At 51.1% G+C, this 27,340-nt stretch overlaps 2 protein-coding genes across 5 annotated transcripts; one reads left to right on the forward strand and one right to left on the reverse strand.

Annotated features, from left to right (window-relative positions):
* On the forward strand, positions 1 to 22,916 carry CCDC61 (coiled-coil domain containing 61). 4 transcript variants are annotated; one of them, XM_032839502.1, is made up of 14 exons: positions 1 to 47; positions 7,257 to 7,415; positions 7,669 to 7,751; positions 12,420 to 12,577; positions 13,620 to 13,781; positions 19,452 to 19,662; positions 19,754 to 19,836; positions 20,499 to 20,668; positions 20,778 to 20,853; positions 21,179 to 21,321; positions 21,413 to 21,491; positions 21,668 to 21,722; positions 22,426 to 22,504; positions 22,604 to 22,916. In XM_032839502.1, the coding sequence occupies exons 2-14, from the start codon at positions 7,268 to 7,270 to the stop codon at positions 22,699 to 22,701; spliced, it is 1,545 nt and encodes a 514-aa protein (XP_032695393.1). In that variant the 5' UTR covers positions 1 to 47; positions 7,257 to 7,267; the 3' UTR covers positions 22,702 to 22,916. The 4 variants fall into 4 exon arrangements, with proteins under 4 accessions (XP_032695393.1, XP_032695395.1, XP_032695396.1 ...); XM_032839504.1 differs by having other exon boundaries at positions 20,778 to 20,854; positions 21,183 to 21,321; positions 22,604 to 22,827; XM_032839505.1 differs by having other exon boundaries at positions 22,429 to 22,504; positions 22,604 to 22,827.
* A 512-nt stretch (positions 22,917 to 23,428) lies between these two features.
* On the reverse strand, positions 23,429 to 27,167 carry PGLYRP1 (peptidoglycan recognition protein 1). Its single transcript, XM_032839506.1, has 3 exons — positions 26,824 to 27,167; positions 24,262 to 24,383; positions 23,429 to 23,679 (listed from the first exon to the last, which is right to left on the reverse strand). Exons 1-3 carry the CDS (start codon positions 27,111 to 27,113, stop codon positions 23,501 to 23,503), a joined length of 591 nt encoding a protein of 196 aa, XP_032695397.1. The 5' UTR covers positions 27,114 to 27,167; the 3' UTR covers positions 23,429 to 23,500.
* Between the last annotated feature and the right edge of the window lie 173 nt (positions 27,168 to 27,340).

The following is a 27,340-nucleotide window of genomic DNA, read 5'->3' on the forward strand; positions in this document are numbered from 1 at the left end:
AGCTTCGGCAGTTGGGCCGCTCGCGAGGAGGGGTGTCTGTGGAGAAGGTGAGAGGCGGCGAGAGTGGCGGGTGCGCGGGCCAGGGTGGCGATCCTGGGGGGAGGGGATGCTTTGGGGGAGGGTGGGCTGCGGCGGGCAGCTTGACCCCGCAGTGTAGGAATCGGGAGGGGGTGACGTTTAACACGGGTAGGCGCTTTGACGAGGGTTTGTGAGGCAGAGGGCAGCGCCTGAGTTGGGGGGGGTCATGTTTTGTTTCTCACAGGAGGGTATTTAATGGGAAAGGTGTAAAGCTGGAGACAGCAGGTGGTCAAATACAGAAATTCTCTTATAATATAGCCTTGTGATTTAATGGGGGTGGGGGGGTTTGAGGCGAGGGGTTATTTTACCGCGGTGTGGAGGAGCGGAGGTCCTTGAGATGAGTTACAAGCCTTGATTTGGGTGCAGGGCAGGTGAAGCTACGCGGAGGGAGAGGATGAACGAGGACTTCGAGGATGGAGGTGTGCTTTGGCGAGGTGTGAAGTCATATGATACATGGAGCGTTTATCTAGGGCTTAGTATATGCCAGGTTTTGTATGAATGACTCTTAAACTTCCTAACACCCCTGCCGGTGGGATCTGGAGTTGGGTTGCCTGAGTTTAAATGCTGGCTTTGCCACTGGCCCTGCCGCTGAATGTCAGGGTGGCTTCGGGCAAATTCTTTAACCCTATGTGCCTCAGCTTTAGCATCGTTAGAATGACTTCATCTCTTCTCTGTACCACTCACCTACTGTCCTCACCCAGTCTCTTGGCCTCACATGCTGTTTATATAATGATAACTCCCAGGTGCCTGTCTGCAGTCTGGATCTCTCCTCTGAACTCCAGACTCATTTGTCCAATGGCGACTCTTCTCTACTTGGAAGTCCAACTGACATCCATGCTTTAAAAAACCTTGTCCCAAACCAAACCTGTAGCTTCCCCTTTCAACCTCCAAACCCTGCTGATGGCACTTCCATTCTTCCAGGTACTCAGGGCAAAAACCTTGGAGTTGTCCTTGACTCTGTTTTTCCCTTGCCTGCGTGTCATCTGCCAATCAGCAAATCTCATGCGTCTATCTTCAGAACACTTCCAGAATCCAGCCCTATCTCACCACCTCCCTTGCTACTGCTCTGATTCATGCCATCACCTGCCCTTACCTGGTCTGTTGCAGTGGCCTCCTCGCTGGGCTCCTTGCCTCTCACCTGGAGCCCACAGTCGGGGGTTCCTGTTGAAACAAAAATCAGATCATGTTGCTCCCTGGTCCAGGCACTGCCACACTTGCTTCTACTTTGCACAGTACAAGACCTTGCCAAGCCCACAGGACACCACCTGATTCGGCTCTCCTTCCAGCCTGCCCTCAGACGACTGCCATTCTCCCTCATTGACACTGCTTCAGCTACCCTGGCCTCCTTGTTCTTCTGACATAGCAAATACATTCCCAGCTGGGGAATGTCCTTGCTGTGCCCTCTGTCTGGACAGTGTTCCGTCTAGATGTCTACATGGCTTCTTCCTCACTTCCTTCAGGTCTCTGTTCAAATGTCGTATCCACAGACCGGCCCTCGCTGACCACCCAAGCTAAAATAGCTCCTGTTACTCCCTGGCCTCTTACCACCTGGTTTTGGTTTTCTTCAGTTAAACACCACTTACCCAACTTATATTAGGGTTTGTTTATATCCCCTGGCTTCTTAGATTCCCAACCCCCACTAGAGTGTTGACTCAATGAGAATATAGTCCCTGGAAGGGCCCATAGGGCCCTAAAAAAGTGTTACTTGTATTATATCATCATCATCACCATTTCTTGGTGGGGAGGAGAGACTCCCTGTGGTATAGGGCAGGGTTGTTGAGCTGGGAGAGTCTTGTGTGGGGTGGTGGGGTCAGGATGGGATAATAAACTGGGCAGACTGTGGTATCCAGGGGCAGAAGCTCTCAGATCTCAGTGCTGGGGGAGCTTGTAGAAAATGCAGATTCCTACCCCCCCCCCCGAAGTTCTACTTCTGTAGATTTGGGATCATGCCCAAGATCCTGCATTTTTAAATTTTTTTTTTTAAGATTTTATTTATTTATTTGACAGAGAGAGATCACAAGTAGGCAGAGAGGCAGGCAGAGAGAGAGAGAGAGAGGAGGAAGCAGGCTCCCCGCCGAGCAGAGAGCCCGATGCGGGGCTCGATCCCAAGACCCTGGAATCATGACCTGAGCCGAAGGCAGAGGCTTTAACCCACTGAGCCACCCAGGCGCCCCTGCATTTTTTAATTTTTAATTTTTATCAAGCACCCGCGTTCATGCTGAACGTCTGCAGTCCTCACTTGAAGTAACAGACCAGTTTGGAGCTTGGACTGGAGCTCTTTCATCATTAAACTCCCCCTCTGGGGCTACCCCTCCACTGGGCAGTGCTGGGGACACTGGTGATTGAGACAGTTCCTTACCTAGCCTGGGAGTCAGAGAGGGCATGTGACAGGAATGGACATTGGAGCTGGGACCTGGTGACACAGCAATGAACTGAGGGCAGAGGCCCTTGTCTGTATATCCAGTGCCTAGAACCCCATTTCTTGGCCTGTCGCATAAATTCACAAGTAGTCCTCAATCTGTGCCAGGCCCAGGGTGCTGAAGGTACAAGAACGATCACAATGGCTCTGCCTTTTTGGGCTTCTGGTCTGTCAACTAATCGTCAGCTAGTTGCACAGATGGTGGACAGTTGACCGGGTGCCAGGCACTGTTTGAAACTCCGTCCATGTATTAATTACTCTAATCCCCACAATCATCCTATGTGAGATGGGAGCTCTTATCATCTCCACTTTACTGATGGGAGAAGGCCCAGAGAGGCGAAGTGCCTTGCCCTGGTCCATATTGTGGGTAAGTGGAGGAGCAGGAGCTGAACTCAGGAGTCCCTCTCCTGCAGTGTGTGTCATGCTTAAGGTACCAGGCCACACGTAAGGATTGGTGCCTGGAGGGAAAGGAGCAGAGAATTATGGGAGGAAACAGAAGCGTAGCTGGGTGATGGGGAGGGGAACCAATGTGCCAGCCCCAGAAGCGTAGCTGGGTGATGGGGAGGGGAACCAATGTGCCAGCCCCTCACTGCAGGGTTCTAGGCAAACTTCAGTTTCATCCTTTGTGAAATGGAGGATGGTTACAGCATCTACCTGAGAGCAGAATTAAGGACTAGTCACTGATGGGTGCGTGTAGTCCTCATCTAAGGCAAAAAGCGTTTGAGGAATAGTAGGGGAGCGTATTTGGATATTCAGGGGGCAGGGGGAGGAGTGGGCTGCAGAGTGCACTATGGAGGGGCAGGTTGTGGGGAGTTCTTAAAGGCTTTCGTGTTTATATATTCCAGGGGGACAGGGTGGAAGGCTCTTGTCTGTATTCTGGGGGAGTGCAGGGTGAAGGGAGGGGGATTCTAGCCAGCTAAAACTCACCTGGCGGGGAGTGGTCACTCAGGCCAAGCCAGTGTGTGTATGAGAGGTGTTGGGGGGCATATACTGTATAGGACAGGCCAGCTAGGTCCTGGGCAGGCCGGAATATGTGATGTTGGCAGAAGACGGTGCTGCAGACAGTGCGAAATAGCCATCGGGATTGGGGGCTAACAGAGGTGGGGATTTGTCCGTGTTCTGTGTGGGAGATGGTGATGTGGATTTGTTTTGGGGGAACCCAGCTTGGAAGATTCTCAGCTTCCACCCTAGGGCGACGACTGTGAACTGTGAAATCGGAGATATCCCGGGAGCGCTATTGGGTGGAGGAGGAGCCAGGGACAGTGATGTAACCCTGGAAACCGAGAGGGGAGTCACCTTAGTGAAAGATGAGAGGGAAAGGCCCCAGGGTCGGAAAGCTGAGTGTGCTTGTGCGTGTGTGCTTGCGTGCGTGTGCGTACGTGTATGCGCGTGTGCGCTGAAGCCATGATGTCACGAGGCCCGAGAAATGGGGTCAGGTGTGTGGGCCAGAGTGGGGTGCTGGGGTGTGCACGCAGAACGCTCAAGGTTGAAGGGCTGACGTCACGGGTTGGCGAGGGCGGGGCCTCGAATGCAGGGTCTGGAAGCTGAGGCGAAGAGCTAGGAGAGTCTTGGGACTGGAACCAAACCAGCAACCAGGATGGGCCACTGGTCACAGAGCAAGGACGGAGGATGCAGGTAGAAGGACACGGTGGGGAGATTGGAAGGGGAGAGGGGAGCGGGGCCTGGGGAACCCCCCCAAATTGGGGGGGGAGCGGGGAGGGGTGTTCTGGGAAGGCTCTCCAGGGAAGAGAGGTGGAAAATATTAGGGAGGGGGAAGGGTTTACATAGAATTGGGGAGGGAACAGAATCCAGGTGAAATGTGGGGATAATCTAAGACAGGCTGAAAATGGAGTAGGTCCCCACTGTGGAGTAGGACATTGGGCAAATATGCAGAATCCAGGTGGAAAAATAGGAGGGAGCAAAATTTAGGTAGAATATGGGGAAACCCCTGGAGAACATGGGGGCTGGTGTACGGAGAAGGGGAATGCCCCCCCCCCCCCCAATCTGGGAGAGCAGAATGGCAGTAAGGGACTTGGGGAAGGGAGTGGAGAGGGCTGGTTTCACGAATGTGGTAGAAGGGGTGAGGCTGAGATATGGAGGGAAGGAGGGAGGTTCTGCAGCGGGGAGGGGAGGGAAGTCAGCATCTCCAGGCCCTCTGGGGCATGAGCGACGGGGAGCTGGCAGGGGTGTGGGTTTATTTCATCAGCAATTGTTGGGCGCTCACAAGCAGCAGAGAAGAACGGATGAGGGGAGGGGAGCGGGCGAAGTTTGTGGAAGTGTGGGAGGCAGGTGTGTGTAAGGGGATAGTGGAATTCAGCGAAAATATTCAGGGGCTTAATATCTGGGGACTGAGGTGGAGGCGGATGACATCAGGGCAGTTGGATACGGAAGGGCCCTGTGGTTTAGTGAAGGGCTGCTATTCTCTGGAAGAGAATGGGGAGCTTATGCGGGGGAGTGGGGAAGGAGGAGAGCAGGGGTGGGTTGGTGGTGGAGATGGGGTGGGACGGGCCCCTTTATCCCTCTGTCACCCCCCGGAGTTGGGTACCACGAGTTGGGTGGTGAATTGGGAAAGTGAAGCTGTGCGGCTTCTCAGGCGTTCTGCGGGTACCTCCAACGCCTTGGTAACCAGAACGGCGCAACCATTGATTGGCCCTCGGAGCTGGAGGGGCGGGGTCGGGGGGCGAGGTCTAGGACACCCGGTGGGGCGGGGTCAGCGCTGCCTGGCACCCGCACTGAGGACCAGGGGATGCAGGATGTATTGAAACGTGTAGCCATTTGTTGGCCCATAGGTCAGAGATTATTAACCCCACCTCTACGCCTCCAGGGAATGTGAGAGTGGCTAATTGGGAGAATGGCTTATTGTGAGAGTGGATTTGCAAGGGGAAGAGGTCTCTTCCAAAGAGGAGAGACCCCTCCCCCGAATAAATTTAAGAGCTTAGGCCTAGAGACAGAGGAGCCTACCAGAATGTCTGGGGCTTTGTTGGTTGTCCTTGGGCTTTTGAGAAAGGGTATCTGTAGATGGGCCTCGGGGTGGTGTTCTGGGAGCCCCTGAAATTACTTGCAAAGTGTTATGGGTCTATTCATTTATCTGGGGAGGGTTCAGAGATCTCATTAGACTATCAAAGGTGCAAATACTCTTAAAAGGTTAAAAACCACTGATTTATTAGAGTTTTGGGGCTCATCGTTTTCTGGCCTCACAATATTATATTTTCTGTATCAGCCTTTAGGAGGAGTTCTTGGGGAAAGTGTGAGGAGCAAAGGATGTGGGGGAGAGAAGGAGACCAGGCTTTGGAGAGATCCCCATGATCTGGGTTGGGGCAGCCCTGGGGAGCTCTGTTCTGGGGGCAGCTGTGGGACTCCGCTGAGCCTCAATTTCCCCATCTGTCCACCAGCAAGAAAAATGGGCTTGCCTTGTTTCTGTACTGCCTTTCAAGACACAACAGCAACAAATAATGATGATGATGATGCCAGTATGTGTATGAGTGATTGCTTTGTGTCGGACATTGCTCAGTTTGTCCAAGGATTTTAACTTGATTAACTCTTTTAATCCTTACACCAGCCCAAGGAGATGAGCACTGTCCTCCTTCTGTGGGTTTGCAAAGGCCTGTGTGAGCGCCATCTGGCCCATTAGATCTCATCTCTGTCCCTCCCTCATGCTGACCTCGCTGTTCTTGGAATATATCAGGAACATCCCACCTTGGAGCTCTTGCCTGGCTGTTCCCTTTGCCTGATACTCTTCTCCGAGATAATAACCGATCGCCTTACCCCTCTCCAGGCCTCTGCTCAGAGAGGCCTTCCCTGGCTACCTTAGCTAAAAGAACAACCCTCACCCCCAGCATCTCCTTTTTCCACTACTTCCCCTCCCTTTTTCAGACATCTTTATACCTCTGACTGTTGCTGCCCTCTTGAGAGTGGGGCATAATCTGGTTTGTCATCATATCCCCAGCACCCAGGATGGCATGTACTTTAAAGATAAGGAATCTGGCACCAAGAGAGTTAAGGTAACTTGCCTGCTTATGTGCACATAGCTGAAGCTACACGTGAACTCAGGCAGCCCGGGCCTCTCATTCTGCACCAGCCCCTAAAATCCAGCCTGAAGGCAGAGATCTGCCTCTCTCTTCTACCTCATAGAACTAACAGCGAGTGGTAACCCATTGGCTAAGAGAAGGGACTTAGGCTTAGAACAGACCAATTAATAAAGTTGATTATGAGTTCACTAGACATGATTTAAGTGTGTCATTGATAATATACAGTCCTGCTGTTCTCTCGACTTGAACCACTTTTCGCTAGATAGCCCTATGCCCATAGGTTACCTCCTCAGGGAGGCCGGCCCTGACGCCTGACTTAAAATCTGCCCTTCCTGACCTCAGTACTCTCTGTCCCCCTTTGCAGCTTGATTTTTCTCCATAAATGTTTGAATGAATGAATGACTAATATATAATGAGTATGAGGATTAATAAATTAATAATAGTATTAATCATGGTTCTCTTGTCAGAAACCATGTATTCTGTTAGCTAGCACGTGTTGGGTATGGACACAGTTCTACATGCTTTTATGTGTATTGTCCAGTTTAATCCTCATGACGGCTCTATGAGGTCGATGCCATTATTATACCCATTTTCCAGATGAGGACAATGAGGCACAGAGAGGGAGTCTTTTTCCTAAGGTGCCGAAGCTCGTGAATGGCAGAGCCAGGATATGAATTCTGGCCTTCCAGCTTCGGAGCCCCTCTGGGTCTCTGTCTCATCCCTCTCCCCAGTGACACTGGCCATGGACCAGCCAGCTGGCCTGCAGGTGGACTACATCTTCCGGGGTGTGGAGCATGCCGTGCGGGTGGTGGTGTCTGGGCAGGTGCTGGAGCTGGAAGTGGAGGACCGGATGACGGCTGACCAGTGGCGGGGCGAGTTCGATGCCAGCTGTGAGTGTGCCTGCCTGGGGTGGGTTCACCTGTCCTTCCTCAGGATCACCTTCTCCCTGAAGATGAGGCCAACCAGGAGCCTGCCCATCTGCCTCTTCTACCTGACCAGAGACTCTCTAACGTGGGGAGGGGGTGGAGGGCTCATCCCTCCGGCCAGAGGCACGGGAGGTGGAGAAAGTTGAAAAGCTTGGATGTATTGCTCTTGGGCTGGGCAAGTGGTCAGACTTCAGGAAGGACTTTTCTCTCTACCCAGTCATCGAAGATCTGACTCACAAGACGGGGAACTTCAAACAGTTCAACATCTTCTGTAACATGCTAGAGTCGGCTCTCACCCAGGTAGGGGCCAGGGCTGGGGGCCAGGGGAGGTTTCTATTTTCTCTTTCCCTGGGGAGGTAGATACCCAACTGGTATACGCAAGACCCTCTACCTTGTCTTGCCTTAAAGGGAGAGGGCTATCTTTTTCATTCCCAAATGTAAGTTATAGATACTGTAATGTAGAAAATTCATGTCACAGAGAAATGTAAAGAAGAAAGTAAAAATCATGTCACAAAGAAATGTAAGGAAGAAAGTAAAAATCACTTTACTCCAAATACTCATTCCTGATGATATTTTATTAATATTTTGGTGAAAATCATTCCAGCCATTTCTCTGTTTTTTTGTTTACTTGTGAAAGTGTGTGTATGTGTGTGTATTTGTAGATGTATAATTTTATATAGTGGATATACTTCCCAAAGTATTCTTTAACCTGTTTTTAAAAGTTTCAACAATATTTCATAAACATTTGGTCATATCAGTGAATATAAGTATTCATTCATGTCATTTTTACTGAGTATCTATAGTGTGCCAGGCACTGTGATAGACATTGGGATATAGCAGTGAACAGAAGAGACAAAATTCCTGTCCTTATGAAGCTGACATTCTAGTGGGAGAAACAAAAAGTTGAAAAAATATATAATGACAAATAGTTAAAAGTATTAATAGGAAAAAAAAAGCGGGCTGGAAGTTAGAGTGGTAGGGATGCTACATAGACATCATTTTAAAACTATGAGCTACATTATTTCTCTGATTATAGAGAGAATTTGCACTCGTAAAATTATGACAGTGAAATAGTGTGTGAGTTAGAAAGTGACAGTCTCTTATAATCCCGTCTATCCCCTACTTTAGACTGTTAACATTTTAGCATGTGTAGGCAGTGTAGCATAATGGCCAAACATGAATTCTGAACTCATACTCATCACTGATACTTACTAGCTGGGAGCCTTGGGCCAGTTACTTCCCCTCCAAGCCTTAGTTTTCTTTTTTCTTTTCTTTTTCCTTTCTTTACCTTTCCTTCCCTTTCCTTTCCTTTCCTTTCCTTTCCTTTCCTTTCCTTTCCTTTTCTTTTTTTCCCCTTTTTCTTTTTTTTTTCCGAGAGAGAGAGAGAGAGAGAGTGTGTACAAACGGGCAGGGGGGTGGGCAGTGGGAGAGAAAGGATTGTAAGCAGGCTCCACACTCAGTGCGGAGCCCAATGTAGGGCTCAATTCAGATCATGACCTGAGCTGAAGTCAAGAGTCAGATGCTTAACTGACTGAGCTGCCTGGGCACCCCATGCCTTAATTTTCTTAACTATAATGTGGGGATAACAGTAGTCCCTATTTCACAATGTGGTGAAGATTAAATGACCTCTTTATAAAAAGCTTAGAATGGTGTCTGGCTCGTAAGTGTTTTACAGATACTGTCTTTTTATTTTATTTTATTTTATTTTAAAGATTTTATTTATTTCTTTGACAGAGATCACAGGTAGCAGAGAGGGAGGGGGAAGCAGGCTCCCTGCTGAGCAGAGAGCCTGATGTGGGGTTTGATCCCAGGACTCTGGGATCATGACCTGAGCCGAAGGCAGAGGCTTAACCCACTGAGCCACCCAGGCACTCTGATACTGTTTTTATTATTGTCATCAATTTCTGAGTTTGTTATCCTTATTAGTGGTTGCTTAGTATTCCATTATACCTAGGTGGCATGATTTATTTAACCCAATGGTTCTCAAGATTTTTGGTGTCATGATCTCTTTATGCTCTTAAAAATTGTTGAGGGGCGCCTGGGTGGCTCAGTCATTAAGCATCTGCCTTCAGCTCAGGTCATAATCCCAGGGTCCTGGGATCAAGTTACATGTTGGGCTCCTTGCTCCATGGGAAGCCTGCTTCTCCCTCTCCTGCTCCCCCTGCTGTGTCTCTCTCTCTCAAATAAATAAATAAAATCTTTAAAAAAAATTATTGAGGGGACGCCTGGGTGGCTCAGTGGGTTAAGCCGCTGCCTTTGGCTCAGGTCATGATCCCAGGGTCCTGGGATCGAGTCCCACATCGGGCTCCTTGCTCGGCAGGGAGCCTGCTTCTCCCTCTGCCTCTGCCTGCCTCTCTGTCTGCCTGTGCTCGCTCGCTCTCTCTCCCTCTGTCCCTGACAAATAAATAAATAAAATCTTTAAAAAAAATAAAAATAAAATAAAAAAAATAAAAAAAATTATTGAGGACATCAAAGAGCTTTTGTTTATGCAGGCTTTACCTATTAATATTTGCTATATTATAGATTAAGTTGTCTTATAAATTAAAACTGAGAATAACTTAAAGATATTTATGAATTCACTTAAAAATCACCAAATAAACCAGTTATATATTAAAGAACATTGTAATGAAAAATACATTTTCTTTTTTTTTTTTTTTAAGATTTTATTGATTTATTTGACAGATCACAAGGAGGCAGAGAGGCAGGCAGAGAGAGTGGGGGGAAGCCAGCTCCCCACCAAGCAGAGAGCTTGACGTGGGGCTTGATCCCAGGACCCTGAGGTCATGACCTGAGCCGAAGGCAGAAGCTTAACCCACTGAGCTACCCAGGCGCCCCAGAAAAATACATTATTTTTTAAAATATTTTATTTATTTGAGAGAGAAAGAGTGAGGGAACATGAGAGGGGGAAGGTCAGAGGGAGAAGCAGACCCCCTGCTGAGCAGGGTGTCTGATGTGGGACTCGATTCCTGGACTCCAGGATCATGACCTGAGCCGAAGGCAGTCGCTCAACCAACTGAGCCACCCAGGCACCCCCAAAATACATTTTCTAAAACAAAATAAATTAGTGGGAAATACAGCATTATTTTACATTTCTGCAAATATCTTTAATGTCTTGCTTAATAGAAAACTAGATCCTTTTTTTTTTAAAAAGATTTTTACTTATTTGACATGCGCGTGTGGACACGCGCGCACACACACACACACACACACACACACAGATGAGAGTACAAGCAAGGGGAGCCACAGGGCGAGGGAGAGGGAGGAAGCAGGCAGGGAGCCTGAGGTGGGGCTCAATCCCAGGACTCAGAGATTATGACCTGAGCCAAAACCAGACACTTACCCGACTGAGCCACTCAGGCACCTCCAAAACTTCTTATATGTGCTTTTGCATTCAGTCTGTTGTGATTTGTTTTGGTTGAAGTATATGCAGAAAAATCTCCATCACATAGCTATGTAGTTGGAAAAGGGAGCCCCTTAATCAGGGAATTGTGCAAATCCTTCTTTGCTAACATACTAAAAGTGGGCAGGTGGTAATTTCTTAAAGATTTGTTGCAGTGTGGAGTCTAAAAGCCTATCCATGAACATGACCATGTTACATTAAAATCTATGGATGTATCTTGAACTTTACTTGGCTCTTTTACCCATCTTATGATGTCATGCGATGGTCATTTAGAAACTGTGGTTCACTGAGTTATATAGATCTTCCAAATGTTGACACATTTTTTTATACAGTATCAGGAAGTCACATTTGTTAATATCCTCCCTGATCTCACCAGGGAAGTCTTTCAACATCAAGAAGCTATCAAGCACCCAGTGTCAGATCCAAGTTTTCCAAAATTCTAATTTTTGCTGTGAAGTTTGAATTTTACCATTGGCAACAAATACCGGTAGCTGTTTTTCTTGAAGTGACAAGCTGACTTTGTTCATTTTTGAGAAAATGCCTGCCAGACACCGAAGTCTGAATAACCGTAGTTATGTCTGTCAGTCGTTGTTTCAAATAAAAATAGTTTTCCATGAAAAAGTGGCTAATTTAGACCCAGGCTCGATTACAGAAGTATTCTTCCTGACACAACTGTCATACTTTGGAATGCCACAGAATGTGTGCTTCCCATCGTGTTACAGAGTAGTAAAATGCCATGTTCTCCAGGATGGAGATTCAATAAAATTAATGATTTTTACTGCTTCACCAAGAACATTCTAGATTTGGGGCGCCAGGGTGGCTCAGTTGGTTAAGTGTCTGCCTTCAGCTCAGATCATGATCCCGGGGTCCTGGGATCGAGCTCCACATTGGGCTCCAGCCCCACATTGGGCTCTCTGCTCAGCGGGGAACCTGCCTCTCCCTCGCTATCTGCCTGCTGCTCCCCGTGCTTGTGCAGTCTCTCTCTGTGTCAAATAAATAAACAAAATCTTAAAACAAAAAAAGAAGAACATTCTAGGTTTGATTTCCTGTGTTATGTTCGTTCCTTTCTTCTTCCTTCCTGGCCCCCCACTGGGACTACGGGGCAACAGAGAATACAGTGACTATTACTACATTGATGCCGTTGGCTTGATTTGTGCTGATGGGCACCATTGCTTTTACCCACGATTTGTTTTGCACCATTGGTATAAATGTCAGAAAAGCAAAAAAAGGTACATGACATCTTAGTATTATTATGGAAATTGTTTTGACCTCATCGATTCCCTGAAAGGGTCTTAGGGACCCCCAGGGGTCTTCAGGCAGTGCTTGGAGAGCCACAGCACTAAGCTGTCTCCCATGGGTGAGCATTTAGGTTCTTTCCTGTTTCTCCCTCTGACATCCTTGTGCCAGCCCTAAGGCAGGGCCATCTTGATCATCCTCCTCAGTGTAGGAAAAGCCCAGCGAGCCCAAAGAATGGATGGGGTGTGGCCCGGGTAGGTGGGTTGTGTGCTCTGGGTATGGCCCTGTCGGGTCTCCCAGCATTTCCTCCCGTCCTCGTCCTCTTCCAACAGAGCAGTGAGTCGGTCACCCTTGACCTACTGACCTACACAGATCTGGAGTCCCTGCGGAATCGCAAGATGGGGGGCCGCCCAGGCCCCTTGGCCTCCAGATCTGCCCAGCTCAACTCCAAGCGCTACCTGATCCTCATCTACTCTGTGGAGTTTGACAGGTGGGGATAAGGGACTGGCTCTAGGCTCAGGCTGGCGGGCAGGTGGGGATGTGGTTAGAACTCAGGAACCCCTGAGGGCAAGGGCGGGGGGGGGTGTTGCCTTTGGAATCTTCAGGGTTGAGATTTGTATCATTTAATATTGTGTTGGGCTATAAATAGCAGAATAACTATTATTAGTGCTTGAAACAAAAAGTTTCATTAGGGACTCAGGCTCCCACTGTTTTGTTTTGTTTCCTTTTGTCATCCCTGATGTGTTGACTTTTTGACCTCCAGACTTACCTCTTCATGGTCACAAAATGGCTGCTGGCCCTCCAGGCACTTATTCTATATCAAAGCAAGAGGAAGAGAATGGGGCTGTACTTGTTATGGCATCTACCATTTTTATCAGGAAAGCAAAAGTGTTTTTAGAAGATGCCCAACAGATTTCCTATAATATTTGGCCAGAAATGGTCTTGAATACCTGGCCACAAGCCGTCACATGCAGGGGATGCTAGAATAATAAGCTTGCTTTTTTAGCCTGTATATTGGGAGGAAGCAAGGCAGAAGGGTGCCAGAAATGGCCCTTGGGAGCCAGGGGATGGTGTCTGCTGCATCTGATAATAGCTTCTGGATTTTCTAGCGGGAGGTTGTCAGTCCCAGATGCATAGCATCTGGTGGGGCAGTAGATTGAGGTGACTTACCTTTCCTCAGCCAAGAGGTGATGCAGGTGGGGCCATTTAGAATCTACCCCTGTGGAATCTGAATTAGGACTGTGCTTGGTGGCAGGTTCACCCCATCAGCAGTGAATGACAGGGAAGTCAGCTCAGACTCCACAGGCCTGTCGGTGCCAGTGGTTCCAAGACTGCTAGATAAGGGAGTCTGCTGCCCGGCAGGTGGGCGCGGGAGCAGGGAGCGGCCTTGAAGCTGCATTGGGAACTTAAGCCTCTAGGAATGTGAGGTTTTTGCAATTGGGGGTTTTCATACTCGAAGGCTCTCGGGTTCTGGTAGTTGCCCTCAGGTGGGTTCTTGGCCTCTGAGCTGCCACGGTTCTAATCCTCCCCAGGATTCACTACCCGCTGCCCCTCCCGTACCAGGGCAAGCCAGACCCTGTGGTCCTGCAGGGCATCATCCGCTCACTGAAGGAGGAGCTGGGCCGCCTTCGAGGGCTGGACGGCCCGGATACTCGGGACACGCGGGAGACGGAGATCTGGCACCTGAGGGAGCAGTGAGTCTGGGAGGGGAGGGTGGCTGGGGCTGGGTGGGCGCCGCAGGGCCCTGTGCTCCGTGCTACCGGGAGGGTGGTGGGCCCTCATTCACCAGGTACTTATTCTGAGCCCCTCCTCTGTGCCTGCCTCGTGCCGGGTGGTGCTGGGAACACAGCAATGACAGAGACAGTCCTGGCCCTGCCCTCCTGGGACTCCCAGTCCAGTGAGGGGAGATAGCTCTGTCTGCAGACAGTTATGATTCACAGTGGGTGGAACGTGGGAAGACCAGAGGGGAGACTGGAGCCTGCCCAGTAAGGGAAGGGTGTTCTAGGCAGAAGGAACAGCATGTGCAAAGGCATTGTATTTGGTGGGATGTGGTGAGAACGAGGGGACTAGGAGAGTAAAGTGAAGAAAGCGAAGTCTTTTGGGCATGTTTACTGAGTACCTACTGTGTGCCGTGCCTTGTGGGATGCTGAATCAGGGACTCCATCCCCACTTGGGGGGGCCCCATCCATTGGGTAGGGCAAATAATATATTTATGTGTTTATCTTTTTTATTTTTTAAAGTCAGGCCCCACACGCAGCATGGAGCCCAACACGGGGCTTGAACTCACAAGTCTGAGATTAAGACCCGAGCTGAGATCAAGAGTCGGACATGGCACTGAATGAGCCGCCCAGGCGCCCCCATATTTTTAGAAATAACAATAATTATTACAGCAGCTAACGTTTATGGAGGGTTTCACTGTGTGCCAGGGATTCTGCTCAGTGGTTTCTGCCTTCATTCCTTTAATCCTTGCTTTGCTGTTATCCCTGTCTTTCTGGGGAGGAACGTGGAGGCCCAGAGAGGTCAGAGAATTTGCCCCAGTCGCAGTGAGTAGTATGGCCAGGCTAGACCTTGAATCCGGGCAGCCAGCACCAAGCCCCCTTTGTTTCCTTTAGCTGCTGCTCTCTGTTCTCTTGGCAGCTGCTAGCCGCTCGGCCAGGACTGAGTGTTGGGGCTCACGGGGGACGAGTGGGAGCTCACGGAGCTGGAGAGCCTTGTGGGTCCTCCTGGACGAGATTGGCTGTGCGTCGCTGGGAAGCAGCACAAGCTTTGTCCTCGGTTCAGCTTCAGGACTCTGGTTTGTGTGGATGTGTGTGTTTCCCAGACTGGCCACAGCGTGGTGCCCTTTGCCCTTCAGAACCAGCCAGAACTAGCGAGGGTGGCTTGAGATCCCAGAGCTGGTCAAAGGCTTCTTATCTTCCTCTTCCCAACTTCCTCTTCCTAACTGGAGGGAGGGAGTTCGGGAAGACTCCAGATTCATTCATTCATCCGTCAGACATTTTCCCGGTTCGTGTTGTGTGCCAGGCATGCTGCCCCGCCCTAGTTAATGCTTCTTGAGTCCTTACTCAGTGTCAGACATGGTCCCAAGCACTCTTCATAGATTCTTACAACCTTCTAGGTGGGAATTATTATTTTTATCATCCCACTTTGCAGAGATGTGAGGTCAAACTGCCTAAGGTCACCCAGCTTGTAATAAGTGGGGTAGAGTCAAACATAGTGAGCCTGGCGGCAGAACTCGGGTCCCTCACGGTGACCAGACGGCTGGAGTGAGGATCCAGACAGAAAACAGATAATCACACTGATAAATGTCAGCTTTCGGAAGGAAATGTACAGAGAACCACAAAAGCAGAGAAGAGAGGGACGTGACCTAGCCTGGCCACGGGCAGGGGATGTGACGTTTGAAGGTGAGAGAGTGTTCCAGAAGGAAGACTTGTATCTGCAAAGAGAAGCTAGGCTGGAGGGGAAGGTGGGGGGAGAGGAAGGGAAGGGGGACGTCATATAGGGGAGGCTGAATGGGAAGCTCCTTGGAGAATATAGGGGAGCCACAAATTTTAAGAACTTTTTTGTTTTTTTAAGATTTTTATTTATTTATTTGACACAGAGAGAGAGCACAAGTGGGGAAGCAGCAGGCAGAGGGAGAAGCGGGCTCCCTGAGGCAGGACTGGATCCCAGGACCCTGGGATCATGACCTGAGCTGAAGGCATTCGCTTAACTGACAGAGCCACCCAGGCACCAAGAAGCGTTTTATTAGGAAAAATTCCAAGAACACACAAAAGTAAACAATAGTATGATGCCCACATCCTTTGCCTCCGATTCAATGGTTATCTACATTTTGCCCATCTCGTTTGATCTGTGTACTCCCCTTTCCCTCAGAAGCAAATCCCAGACATCATATCTCCTCTGTAAATACTTCATTCTGTCTCTGTTGTTAATGCATTCCCCATCCCTTGTATTTCCTGTGAAGTAGTTGTTAAACCTATAGGCTCGTCAGATTTAGGTTTCTGGCAAGATGCCTTCCGTGGTGGTGCTCTGTGCTTGCCAGCTGTCAGGTGGTGTTGGGGCTGATGAGTTTGGATGCGGAGACTTGGTTCCTTCTTATTAAGTTTCCATCAGACTAGCATCTCTTGGTACTTTTCATTTGCTAATTACCAGTGAGATTGAACAGTTTTCATATATTTAGTAGCCGTTTGGACTTCCTCTTTTGTGAGCTGCCTGTTTTTCTGCTGTCATCTATTTCTTCTTGATTTCCAGGAACTCTTTATATAGTCAGGATATGAGCCCTTTGTTAATTTTATGTATTTCAGAAACCTTCTTGCCCTCTGTAGCTGGCCTTTTCACTCTCTTAATAATGCCTTTTGATAAACAGGCACCTTTATGTAGTTCTTAATTTTATGTAGACTAGTTTATAAATTTTTTCTCTGAAGTTAGTAATTTTTATGTCTGTTTTTAGAATCCTTTTCTCTCAGTATCATGAAGCTATTGTCCTGTATCATCTTCTATAATTCTTTGTCTTTTGCTTTTCACATTTATGTCTACAATCTACCTGAAATTGATTTTGGGGGAGGTAGGAGTCCTTTCATGGTTTTTTTCACATGACCAATCAGCCCAATGACATTTATTGAAAAGAGTATCCTTTCCTTACTCCCTAGCCATTTTCACCTTTATCACCAATAATGTTTATATATGTATCACACATCAGGTGAGGTTCTGTGCTCTGTGGTCCATTGTTTTGTCTGTCCTTGTGCCACCACCACACTGTTAAAATTATTGTAGCTTTATAATTAGGCTGATACTGGGTAGAGGAAGTCTTCTGACTTTTGTTTTTCCATTTTAAGAATTTTTCATGGTTATTTTTGGAAATTTACATTTTTTAAAAAAGATTTTATTTATTTGTCAGAGAGAGAAAGAGAGCATAGACAGCAGAGGTAAAGAAAGAAGCAAGCTTCTAGCTGAGCAAGGAGCCCAATGTGGGGCTCCATCCCAGGACCCTGGGATCACGACCTGAGCTAAAGGCAGACGCTCAACCGAGCCACCCAGCCTTCCCAGAAATTTACATTTCTCTCTCTTGTTTTTTTTTTCTTTTCTTTTCTTGATAAACTCCCTTTTTTTTTTTTTTTTAAAGATTTTATTTATTTGGGGTGCCTGGGTGGCCCAGTGGGTTAAAGCCTCTTCCTTCAGCTCAGGTCATGATCCCAGGGTCCTGGAATCGAGCCCCACATTGGGCTCTCTGCTCAGCAGGGAGCCTGCTTTCCCCCTCTCTCTCTGCCTACTTGTGATCTCTGTCTGTCAAATAAATAAATAAAATCTTTAAAAAAAAAAGATTTATTTATTTGACAGAGAGAGAGAGACAGTGAAAGTGGGAATATAAGCAGGGGGAATGCGAGAGGGAGAAGCAGACTTCCTGGCCACCCAGGCGCCCTGGAAATTTACATTTCTTTATGAATTTTAGAATCAATAGGTTTTTCAATACAAAAACATAAAACTTGTTGGAATTTTCTTTTAATAATAGGCTTAAGATATTATTCTTTTTAAATAATCTCTACACCCATGGGGCTTGAACTCATGGCCCTAAGACCAAGAGTTGGATGCTTCACTGACTGAGCCAGCCGGGTGCCCCAAAACTTGTTGGGATTTTTATTGGTATTACATTGAATCTATAGAATAATTTAGGGGAAGCTGAAAAGCTGAAATCTGTATAAATAGTGTGTATTCTTTTTTTTTTTTTTTTAGATTTGATTTATTTATTTGAGAGAGAGACAGTGAGAGAGCATGAGAGGAGAGAAGGTCTGAGGGAGAAGCAGAATCCCCATGGAGCAGGGAGCCTGATGCGGGACTCAATCCCAGCACTCTGTGATCATGACTTGAGCTGAAGGCAGTCACTTAACCAACTGAGCCACCCAGGTGCCCCAATAGTATGTATTCTAATATGTAAACAGTATACCTATGTGTTTATGTAGGTCTATATTTTGTTAGATTTTTCCATCTTTGGATGATTTTGCTAATGGTTTCTTTACTTTAAATATAAACCATGTTGATGTTATTTGAGAGACAGAGAGAGAGCAGGAGTGGGGGGGAGTGGGAAAGGGAGAAGTAGACTCCCTGCTGAGCAGGGAACCCTGGGGCTGGATCCCAGGACCCTGAGATCTTGACTTGAGCTGATGGCAGGTGCTCAGTTGGTTAACGGAGCCACCTAGATATCCCATAGTTGTATTTATATGTTGATTTTGTATCTAGTAACTTTGGTCAGTTTTCTTATTATCTTATAATTTATAGATTTCCTTTGATTTTCAATACTTATAATCATTTCATCTGCAAATGACTGTTTTCTTCATTCTTCCTTAATCCTTCCCTTTGATTTCTTTTTCTTGCCTTATTGCACTGGCTAGGACATTGAGTGGATATACGGTAGAAATTCAGCTTATTTTCTGTTGGTGTACATTTTGGTTATTTCTACTCTTTTTGCTATTACAAAGAGTTCTGCAATGAATAGCCTTGGGTGTATGTCTTTTTCTCAAGGAAAGTTTTGAGCATAGTAATGACCTGATTGGATTTGCATCTTTAAGGTTTTATTTTTGGGAGCATGGGTGGTTCAGTGGGTTAAGCCTCTGCCTTCGGCTCAGGTCATGATCTCAGGGTCCTGGGATTGAGTTCCGCATCAGGCTCTCTGCTTGGCAGGGAGCCTGCTTCCTCCTCTCTCTCTGCCTGCCTCTCTGTTTACTTGTGATCTCTGTCAAATAAATAAATAAAATCTTTAAGATTAAAAATAAATAAATAAATAAACTTTTATGTATTTGTTTTAGAGAGAGAGAGATTGTGTGAGAGAGTGCAAGCAGGGGAGGGAGAAGGACAAACAGACCCTAGGCTGAGCGTGGAGCCAGATGAGGGGCTCCATGCAGGGCTCAGTCTCAGGACCCTGGATCATGACCTGAGCCGAAATCAAGAATCGCAAGCCCAGCCAACTGAGCCACCCAGGTGCCCCACTGGATTTGCATTTTAGAAAGAGTCTTCTGGTGAGTAGGAGGCAGTGTGAGCTGACTGAGAGGCTTGGAGGAAGTCCAAGGTCAGGACCTACCTCAGGGCTAGGCTTTCAGGGTACAGAGAAGGACAGATCAATGACTTATTTTGGCACTGGAACTCACAGGGCTGTGTCCTCCCGGTGGGGTGAGTGGGAGTGATGTGGCGGTGTTCCTCATGTGGGAGGAGGAGGAGAGATGATGGGATCCTGGGGGCAGCTGGAGTGGTGGGGGTGCCTGCCTACCTTCGTGGAGCAGGTGAAATGGTTCGTGCCCAGCCTCATGGAGAAATGACAATGATGGGATCCTGCGAGTCCCCCTCCCTACTCTTGTCTTCCCTCTTGTCTTCCCCAGGGTTTCACGCCTGGCATCTGAGAAGCGAGAACTGGAGGCCCAGCTGGGCCAGTCCCGCGAGGAGGCTCTGGCCGGGAGGGCGGCGCGCCAGGAGGCTGAGGCCCTGCGAGGGCTCGTCCGGGGCCTGGAGCTGGAGCTGCGGCAGGAGCGGGGCCTCGGACACCGCGGGGTCGGCCGCCGCAGCCAGGATTGCCGGCGCCTGGCCAAGGAGGTGAGGGGGTGTGGCGGGCGGCAGGGGTGACCGGTGGCGTTTGGACCTTGGCTTCAGTGTGGTTCTCTACGCCCCTGTTCACTCCTGGCAGCTCGAGGAGGTGAAGGCTTCGGAGCGGAGCCTGCGCGCCCGGCTTAGGACGGTGAACACCGAGCTGGCTGTGTACAAGAGGGGGTGAGAGAGGAGGTCTGGAGGGGCGGGGCCAGGGACTGGATGGGTGGGGCCTGGGGAGCAGGCATGGAGTCTGTGGGTGGGAGCACGGGGCCCAGGCGGTAGGGTTGGGGCCTGAGTGAAACTAAGGCTTAAAGTAGAGGGGGATAGAGTGTTGGAAGGAATCTGATAGACTGCATGGGGCGGAAAGTTGGATACGGCAGGACGAGTCTGTGAAGAGATGGACAGGGCTTGAAGGGTCAGTCAGGAGACTGGGGCTGGAGATAAGGGGGGGAGGGGTGGGACCTATGGATCTTGTGGAGCGAAAGGGCGTGGCCCAGCTGGTGGGGATCTGGTTGATGTCCGATGTTATTTATTGGGATGGGTGGTGGAGTATTGGAAAGGATTTCTAGGGAGCTGTGGGAGACCTCAGGAAGAAAGGTCCGGTGAAGGGAGTTGTTTGGATGTAGGGAAGTGATAAGTTCTTTTGGGAGGGGGGGGGTTCTCTGTGGCTCCGAGAGGGGCGGAGCCTGGGACAAGGTATCTGTGAGGGTCTGTGCAAGGGCGTGAGTTGATGGGGATGGACCTGAAGGTTCGGAGATTTTGTGATCCGAGAAGAGGCTTGAGATAGGAGTTGACATAGGAGCTGGTGGGTGGGAAACGGACGCTTGGCCCTGTGCCCGCAGGAGACGGACTCCGCCGGTGCCGCCGCCCCGGACGCGGGAGGATCGGGCTTCATCGTCGCGGGAGCGCTCCACATCGCGTGGTCGCGGTGCGACCCGCTCTTCTTCCCGGGAGAGTGGCCGGGGGGGCCGGGGTAGAGGCCGCCCTGCCCGTCCCTCACCCTCGCCCACAGGTCTCTGCCCTGCCCTGCCTGTGGGAGGGTGGGGGGGTGGACTGGCGCTGTGGAGGCGTGGTCCTGTGACCCCATCCTCTTCTCTCCACGCTCTCCCACCCCATCCTAGGTAGTCGCGCGCCACGTTTCGACCCTACAGCCTTTGTGAAAGCCAAAGAGAAGAAGCAGAGAGAGATCAAAATGAAGTTAGCGCCCATTTCCTCTTTACCTGTCCCTTTACCTGGCCTCCGGGCCTGTGCGCTTGTCCATCCCGGTCTCCCATCTGTCGCCATCATCTGTCACCCGCTCCATCTCTCCCCTTCCCTTTACCTGCTCCTGCTTTCCACCTGACCTCCACCTCCTCTCCTGACCCCCGCCACCAGGTCTGTGTGTCCACATGCCTTTTCCTTCCCTTTCCTGTGTGACCTCAGCTGGGATAACTGGCCCTGGCTGTGACCCAGAGGGTCCCAGCGACGCCATTCCTAGCATCAGTTGGGCGCACAAGGTGGTGTCTCCTCCTCCGCTCCCTAGGCAGCAGCAGCAGCGGAACCGACTGGGCAGCGGAGGAAGCGGGGACGGTCCGTCACTCTCCTGGTCTCGCCAGACTCGGCCCCCCGCTGCCGTGAGCGGCCGAGGGGACGCGGCTCACCGCTCTCGAAACCGCAGCTCCTCGGGTAACTGGGCTGCAGTGCGCGGGGCGGGCCGGCGGGCTGGGCGCCCCAGGCGGGCGAGCGCGGGAGGCTCACTCTCCGCTCCCCGCTCTAGTGGACAGTTTCCGCAGCCGCTGCTCGTCCGCCAGCTCCTGCAGCGAGTTGGAGGATTTCTCCGAATCCCTTCCTAGAGGGTAAAACTTGGGCCTAGGGAAAGGACCGCCTCCAAACGGAATTTGGGGAGTCTGGAAACAGCCTTTTGCGGGGAGATTGGGTGATGGGGACGGGAGCCTTGAAACCACCCAGGCGGGCAAGGTGGGAGGTGCCCAAGGCTCCTCCTGCTGTTCCTGAATGCTCTCTTCCTGTCAAGCGTGCGCCGCCGCGGGAAGCCTCCCAGCCCCACAACCTGGGGTGGGCCCAACATGGTGAGTGTCTTTCCCCAGCTCTTGAAGGAGGTGGGGGTAGCAGGAAACCACCAGAAGCCCATCATTCCCATTCTGGGGCAGTCAGGTTGCCGAGGGATCTTTTGAAATGCGTCTGGAGGCAGAAGTTTTGAGACCATTGGATTGGAGGGGAGTGTGGAGTTGGGGTGGGGGAGATGATACCCGCTGATGGCACCTGGCCTCAAGTGACCAGCTCTTAAAACATGGCCCCGCCTTCCTGTCATCTGTGTGACTCCTGGTAGTTCTTATCATCAGTTTCTTTTCTTTTTTTTAATTTAAGATTTTATATATTTATTTGACAGACACAGATCACAAGTAGGCAGAGAGGCAGGTGGGGGTGGGGGAAGCAGGTTCCCCCCTGAGCAGAGAGCCCAATGCGGGGCTTGATCCCAGGACCCTGGGATCATGACCTGAGAAGGCAGAGGCATTAACCCACTGAGCCACCCAAGTGCCCCTTAGCCTCAGTTTCGTAAACTGTTCAAAGGGGATGGTAGTAGTTTTCATCCCAGGGGGCTCCGGTGGAGATACCAGGAGGTGATTTTGAATATAGTAAGTATATAGTAAAATTTTGAATATAATAAGTGCCCAGTCGGTTCTTCGAGGCCCTTAGGTTCAAAATTTCCAGTGGGATCTGGGGGATGGGAATGGAGGGAGGATACCAATCCCTCCTTCCCTTCTCCCCCAGCAGCAGAAGTCCACCCCTCTGGAACGCGGCCACCATCAGAGACGCCTGACCAGTTCAGGAGGCTGGGTCCCTATGAAAGGTGAGCCCGGGACCCCACATCTCTCCCTCCCCAGCCCCCTGGGCCCAAGGGAAGCGTGCTGGGCCCTCACAGCCGCTGCACCCACACCCGCTCTCACAGAATACAGCTCCGACCACCAGGCGGCGGACATGGCCGAAATAGACGCGCGCCTGAAGGCCTTGCAGGAATATATGAACCGACTGGACACACGGTCGTGACCCCCACAGGGAGTACAGCCCCTCCATCCCCCACCCCCCGCTGGATTCCTAGTGGGGGCGCCGGTGGGCGTGTCCTTCCAGCCCCGCTCAGGCTCCTCCCCTGCTAGTGCTCACAGGGGGTTTCAGGTGTGTGAAGCCTTAATTCCCCCCCCCCACGCACTGCATGCTGGGAGGGAGGATATGTGCATTTTGTAAATAAACGTATTTGCCTTTGGGATCCTTCAGCTTATGACTGAAGGGTGGGGCTGGAGTGGGGAAGACATGAGGATTGGGTGGTGGCTGTAAATGGGGCCTGGTGTCTTTCTGGGAGGCACTTTGGGTTCAGAGTCAGGAAAAACTTGCTGACTCTCTAAAGTAACGAAGGGTGGTAGTGAGCAGCTCATCCCCAAAGGGGTCCAAGCAGAGATGTTGCACAGTGTATCTTTGGCTGAGTGCTAGAGGAGGGGTGTCGTGGAGCATGGTTCGCGGTCCCACGGGACCCCTGAGCTGCCGTCAGTGACATCTGGGCCAACTTGGTGCTGATTCCTGGGCTCTGACCTGAGACCTCTGGGTTCTGAGCTGTGATGTTCCTTCCAAGCTGGGATCTCTGGGGTCTTGGTTCAGGGTCGGGGCCTCTGGGTTCTGAGCACCAGCGAGGACAGAGTGCTGGGCCCTGGGGCGGGTGGGAATGGCTGGGGGTCTTGTGGGAGGTCGAGAGGGAGGGGAGACATATGGTGGGACGCAGGAACGCAGTTTGAGCTGCACCTTTATTGGAGGGTTGGTGGTGGGGTTTCTGGGTGTGGAGGAGGTAGACAGGGTCTCACTCGTGGTAGTGTGGCCAAGTCCGGATGATCTCATAGAGTTGGTCACCTGGAGAGAGTGTCCGCTGCACATCACGGTGTCCTTTGACCTCATAGCTGGGGCTCAGCTTTCCCTGAGCCACACCACAAGCCAGCAGACTCTGGGCCGCCCTGAGGGCCCGGGGTGGAGGTGACCGCTCTGGGGGAGACAGAAGCAGGAGTTAGGCTGGGACTTCCTTGAGGGGCAGAGGTAGTGTGGGGCGGTGATTCCAATTGTGCACCCTGCCCCGCTAGCCCAGAACGGGGTCTGCCAGTCCCTTAGCAGGAACTTAATCCTGCCGTGCCTCAGTTTCCTCATCGGTGAAAGGAGAGAATGATGGCATGTGCCCATGGGGCTGTGGGACAAGAAAATTAGTTTTTTTAATGTAAAGCCCTCACAGAACAGTGCCTGGTACAGGTTAAACCCTCAACAAGGATCAAGATGAGAGCTTATCCTCCCTCCTCTGTCCCCAGACCTCTGGGTCCTCCCCATGACGGTGGCTGTTTCTCAGGCTCATATTCTATGAGCCACAGACTGGCCGAAGAACTTTTATACAGATTAACTCGTCCTGGCCCAGACCATGCAGTTGCAAAGAAACGGTCATTCTCTGAAAGAAATGGTGAGGCTTGGAGAAGCCGACTCACTTCCCGAGGTCACAGAGCTTGGAGGTGGCAGAACTTTCCAAGGACCACATCCCCCAGATCCCAGGCTGGCCCGCCGTGCCAGCAGCTAGACACTCACCCATATAGTTACCCATGAAGGAGATGCCAATGGAGATAGGGTTCCAGATCTTGCCTGTGTGGTCGCCCTTGGTGTCCCAGCCCCGGCCTTCATACACGAGTCCATCTTCTCCAATCAGGAAGCTGTGTGGGTGGCAGGGGGGTGGACTTGATGAGTAAGGGAGGGCCTCCTCCCCCCCTCCTCCCCTGCCCCATGCTACTCACACACGATTCCCCCCGACACCTCCCTCTTCTCCTGAAATCCAATGCCTCTGGCCCCTGCCACATGCTAGGCACTACACTACACCCTCACAGCCACCCATGAGCCAGTACTGCCCCCATTCTGCAGGTGGAGAATCAGAGAGGTAGGGACATCTGCCTGCAATCACACAGCCAGAGAGGGGAGTCCAGATTCTCATCCGGGTCCCTGAGACTCCCCCCCCCCCCCCAGGTGATTCCTTGCTTCCTCCAGCCCCCCAGGAGGATTTGTTGAGCTCTTGATTTGCTGAGTCCTCTCATGCAGTCCTCTGAGGCAGATAAACTGTACACTGTCAACCCCAAGGTCATGCCCCGTAGACCCCTGCCTCTCAGAACTCTCCTCCGAGAAGCTCTTCCCTTGGCCCAGCCTGCTTCCTGCTTTCTGTTCCCTGCTGGGGTACACTGAGTAACAGGATCTGAGACTCAAGGATTGGCATCAAAACCAGATACAGACCCTGGAGTCCTGGCATCTGGCTCTTGGAAGTTTCCAGTCCTGGCATCAGATCCTCAAGACTCATCTGACACATCTTGATGGAACGAGTCTGATTTTGGCACATTGGGATTAGCTAGAAGATCAGCATTTTGGAGTTGCGAGATCGCTGCCTCCGACCTCTAGCTCTCACAGTCACCAATGATGTAAAGAACGTTGGATGTTCAGAATCTTTGGGTCCTGAGCCTCCCATGCAGGAAGCCAGATGCAGAAGAATCTGGCTCCAGAGAGACTAGAAATTCCAGGGTGATGATGGCCTCCAGGACTGGGCTGCTTTTGGCCTTGCCACAGCCTCAGCACCTGGCAGGGGCAATTGGGACTCCCTGTGTGTTTGTGAAATGGAAGCGTCTAGTTTAAACCTCCAGCACCACCACCAGCTGGGTCGAGTAAGGAGCCCTTTTTCTCAGTAAAGACACTGAGACCCAAAAAATGTGAAGTGACAAGAAGAGAGATCCAGAATGTTGGGATCAGACTCTAAATCTTAAAATCTGAGAAACAGACTTCAGTCTGCTTTTCTGTGAGGCGATTTTGGCCAGAGGCTAGGGAGCCAAGCTTTCACTACCTCATGGAAACACTTAGGATGGGAGCCCCTGAGTCTTGGAGACAAATCCTGGAAGATGGAGCCTTGGGATTGTAAAAGCTTGAGCCGAGTTGCTGGGGATACACTCGTCGGCTAGAATTCCAGTGATGTCAGGTTTCCCCAGCCCTATTGGAAGCCAGGAACCTGGATTTCCAGTACCGTGACTGCTGCTTACCAAGGTCTGAGAACCTGTAGGGTTCAAAGTTATTTGCCACAGTGCGGGGGGGAGGGGGGGGGCGGGGGGAGCACGGCACCCAGACGGAGATCTTAGCAGTCTGTTTCTGCAGTCACCCACCTGCAGTCTGTTCTCCCCACAGCCGCCAGAGGGAGCTCTTAACACCCAGCGGGCTCACGCCCCTCCCCTGGCTCCAGTCTTAGGGTGGTCCACAAGGCGCTGTCCACCCGGTCTTCCCCGTTCGTTTCATGTCATTCCTCCCAGCTCCCTCCAGCCATCCTGACCTCTGTCCTCCAGGCATGACCCTCTCACTTGTCCTCTTAGCCTTTACCCCTGCTGGACCTTGCAGCTTACCACTCTTCCTGCCGTACCCCATCCCAGATCCACCTCAGTCTCCCCCCACAACTCCCGTCCTGCCTTATTGCTTCCATCACCAGCTGAATTCATCTGGTTGCCTTTGCTTGTTTCCCACTTGTTCCTCCCTGTTGGTCTTTAAATCCCATTGGGCCAGATTCGCACTGTGTATGTGTCCCCTGTCCCAGCACCTGGGCAGGGCCTGGCACATAGTAAGTGCCTAAGGGCAAGAGCCCATGAACTTGGGGGTTCGTACTGCATGTCAGGTGGTGTCCTAAGGGCTTTGCACGTATGTATTGGCTGATTGAGTGGCCCAGTGGAGGCCACAAGCTGACTTTGCAGAGGAGGGAGATGAAACCAAAAAGGGGAAAGCGTTGGTGACGCCGCCGTCCCCTGTCCTCTGGGCTGAACCATCCTGCTTATCTGCCTCCCAGCAGAGGCGGCGGACTTTATGAAATGACTGCAGTGTAGAGGACAGTTTCTTTTGTGCTGGCAAAGGCTGTCCCTCCCAAAGGGGGAGCAGAGCATGGACTTCAGCCCTTTGCCCTCTTAGCACCTGCGTGCAGCGCGCACATGTGCAGTCTTATGTGCCCGCCCTGGGGAGAAAGCAAGCCTGACCATCAGCCAGGGGGAGTCTAGAACCGCCTGCCAGGGCGGGTCCCTCGGGCCTGCACCCCTTTCCCTCCATCCGGCCTGGCTCAGGCCTTTGCCCCTGCTCCGCACTCACTTGTAGCCCACGTCACACCAGTTCAGCATCCCCGCGTGGTAGTTGTGCACGTTCTGGACCTGGTTCAGGCACAAGGCCGGGCTGTCGCAGGGGCTGCCGGCTGTGTGCGACACCACCACGTAGCGTGCAGGCAGTTTCAACTTATCCACGCACTTGGATGCCGGGGCCTTCCACTCTCTCCGGGGCACTATGGGGCAGCAGGAGCATGGGAGGTCTTCTCCAGGCACCCCGAGCCCGAGGCCGAAGAGAGCCAGGAGGGCCCAGGTGAGCAGTGCACCGGGGGCGGACATGGCAGGTGAGGCACGCAGGCACGGCTAGGAGCTCGCGGCTGGCCCAGGCCACCTTTATCTGCTGGGGCTGGGCAGCGGGGAGGGCCTTGCTTCACACCCTGGCGGAACAGGCGGGTCTGTCTACACCCCAGATTCCGCTACCTTCTCTGGCCGCAACAGGATGTCTTGTGGTGAGGTGGGGGAAGTGGGGAGCCCGTGGCAAAGCCAAGGGGCCTGTCTCCTGGCTG

This window comes from Lontra canadensis, unplaced genomic scaffold, assembly GCF_010015895.1.
Source record: "Lontra canadensis isolate GAN:19392208 unplaced genomic scaffold, GSC_riverotter_1.0 scaffold107, whole genome shotgun sequence".
Taxonomy (NCBI): domain Eukaryota; kingdom Metazoa; phylum Chordata; class Mammalia; order Carnivora; family Mustelidae; genus Lontra; species Lontra canadensis.